We start from the raw sequence: 1,805 nt of genomic DNA, 5'->3' as shown, positions 1-1,805 counted from the left end.
GTGTGTGGGGTAGAGGGAGGTCAGGGAAGAGTCTGTTACGCATGAGGGCGGTGGGGAGGTGGGACACACTTGCAACAAATGGACACAGAAGCAGCTGCTCGCCAGTTAGCTCCCAGCGGAGGTCAGCGCCATGCAGCCGGCCTCCGTCCTGCGTGGGTGCTCCGTTTTGGGGACCTGAGCCCACGTCCAGCTCCAGATCCACCGCGGCCCTCCCGCCTCCCCAGGGACCTGTCTGGGGCGGGCAGGCTGGCACCCAGCAGCTCCTGGAACGGGCGCCCTCGAGGAGCCCACGTGGCCAGCTGCCAGCCAGCAGCTCCCTGCTGCCTCCCTGGGGGTGGAGGTGAGTGCAGGTGAGCGAGAGCAATTATCTCCATGAGTGCCGGCTCGGGCTCGGGACCAGCGGGGGCCACCAGGGCCGACTTCCGCCTTGAGCTCAGGCTGAGTTCAGGGAAGGGCAGACCCTGCTCTGAAACCTGCCCCCACACAGGTGCGCGGTGCTCCGCGCCAGGCAGGCCTACAGAAACGAAAGCGAGCGTCACTGTTCCCATTCACAGCAACGCAGAACTGCCGACACACCGAAGAGAATGCTAGAAAAGACTTCTCCTCACTGAGGCGCCCTCCCTAGGACAGGCCTGGAGAGACCCCAGTGATAAGACTGAGCCCTGGATCGGGTGCTGCCGTGGGGTGACCGGGTAACCATGCATAGGTTGCAAGGGTGTACAGGCCAGTCTGCTGCGGGGTCCCCACGCCGCCTCTCTGAGGCCACCACAGCGCCCTGGCCGCTGGCAGGCACAGGGGTGTTTGCACAGGACCAAGGCTTTGTGTTTATGGACAAAGTGAGATCGCTGAGCAGATAAGGCCAGCAGGAAGCTAGGAGTCTGAGTCAGTCACCTGAGACCTGGGGGGAGGGGAGCCTAGCAGGGACGGAGCGTGGGTTACTGGATGACAGAAGGAGAGCAAGAGAGGTCAGGGCCAGAGCCGGCAGGGCCTCTGACTGTGCAGCCAGAACCCTGCCTGGACGCCCCAGGGAAGGACCCGAGGAGCAGACAGACGGGCACAGAGGTGGACACAGGGCCAAGCCTCCCTGGACCTGAGGTGAGGCCCGGGCGCCAGGGGAGGCCGTGCGAGCACAGGAGGTGAGCTCTGGTCTACACGGGCTTGGGCGGCGGGGAGCGCTAGCTACGCGGAGGGGGCTTTGCATTCCATGACACAGGGAGACAACACGAGACAGCGGTGTGTGCAGGACGGGCCTTCAGGAGTCGCTCTTCTTCTTGCTCTTCTTCAGGAAGGAGGGGGTGCGGAACTTCTTCTTCTTTTTGGAAGGGGACTTGCCGGGAGACCCATCGCTGCCTGGGTCTGCGGCAGCCCCCTCAGCAGCCGGGGAGGGGGCTTCTTCAGCCGCCGGGCCCGGGGCCGGCTCAGGACTGGCCACCATGGAGGGCCTGGCGGGGCTGGAAGGGCCACGGGCTTCGCCCAGCCCCTCGTCCTCCTCCTTGTCCAATGTCGGGAAGCCAGGCGCTTCTGAAGGCTCATCGGGGGACAGGTCAGGGAGAGTGGGCTTAAAGGTGGCAGCATCACTGTCGTCTCCAAAAACAGCATCTTGCAGGTCTAGTGGGCGGGTAGGAGAGACGGGGTTAAAGGGCAACTGCCCAGCCCTCAGAGAGGGACCTCAAGGTGGGCAGCGCCCTGCACAGAAACTGCCACTGTAAGGACACCAGGGCCTTCTACCAAGACAAGGATTAGGAACTTTAAATCGTGTCACTACTTCAAGGCTGGATGGAGCCCATTGTACCAAACACAGACTC

The 1,805-nt window shown here is 63.6% G+C and overlaps 1 protein-coding gene across 14 annotated transcripts in view; it reads right to left on the bottom strand.

Annotated features, from left to right (window-relative positions):
* Positions 1-6: 6 nt before the first annotated feature.
* ADD1 (adducin 1) overlaps positions 7-1,805 on the bottom strand; it is a 75,297-nt gene continuing 73,498 nt past the window's right edge. For 6 of the 14 annotated variants that reach the window (XM_023745412.1, XM_023745413.1, XM_023745416.1 and 3 more), the window contains one exon: positions 7-1,608. In XM_023745412.1, coding sequence (XP_023601180.1) covers positions 1,253-1,608 — 356 coding nt within the window. In that variant the 3' untranslated portion in view covers positions 7-1,252. The remainder of the gene's footprint in view (positions 1,609-1,805) is intronic. The other 8 variants (XM_014446459.2, XM_006104083.3, XM_006104085.3 and 5 more) reach the window with 4 other exon arrangements.

This window comes from Myotis lucifugus, unplaced genomic scaffold (assembly GCF_000147115.1).
Source record: "Myotis lucifugus unplaced genomic scaffold, Myoluc2.0 scaffold_540, whole genome shotgun sequence".
In the NCBI taxonomy this organism is placed as follows: domain Eukaryota; kingdom Metazoa; phylum Chordata; class Mammalia; order Chiroptera; family Vespertilionidae; genus Myotis; species Myotis lucifugus.
The sequence above is the reverse complement of the archived record's forward strand: the minus strand, read 5'-3'. Positions and strand labels throughout refer to the sequence as shown.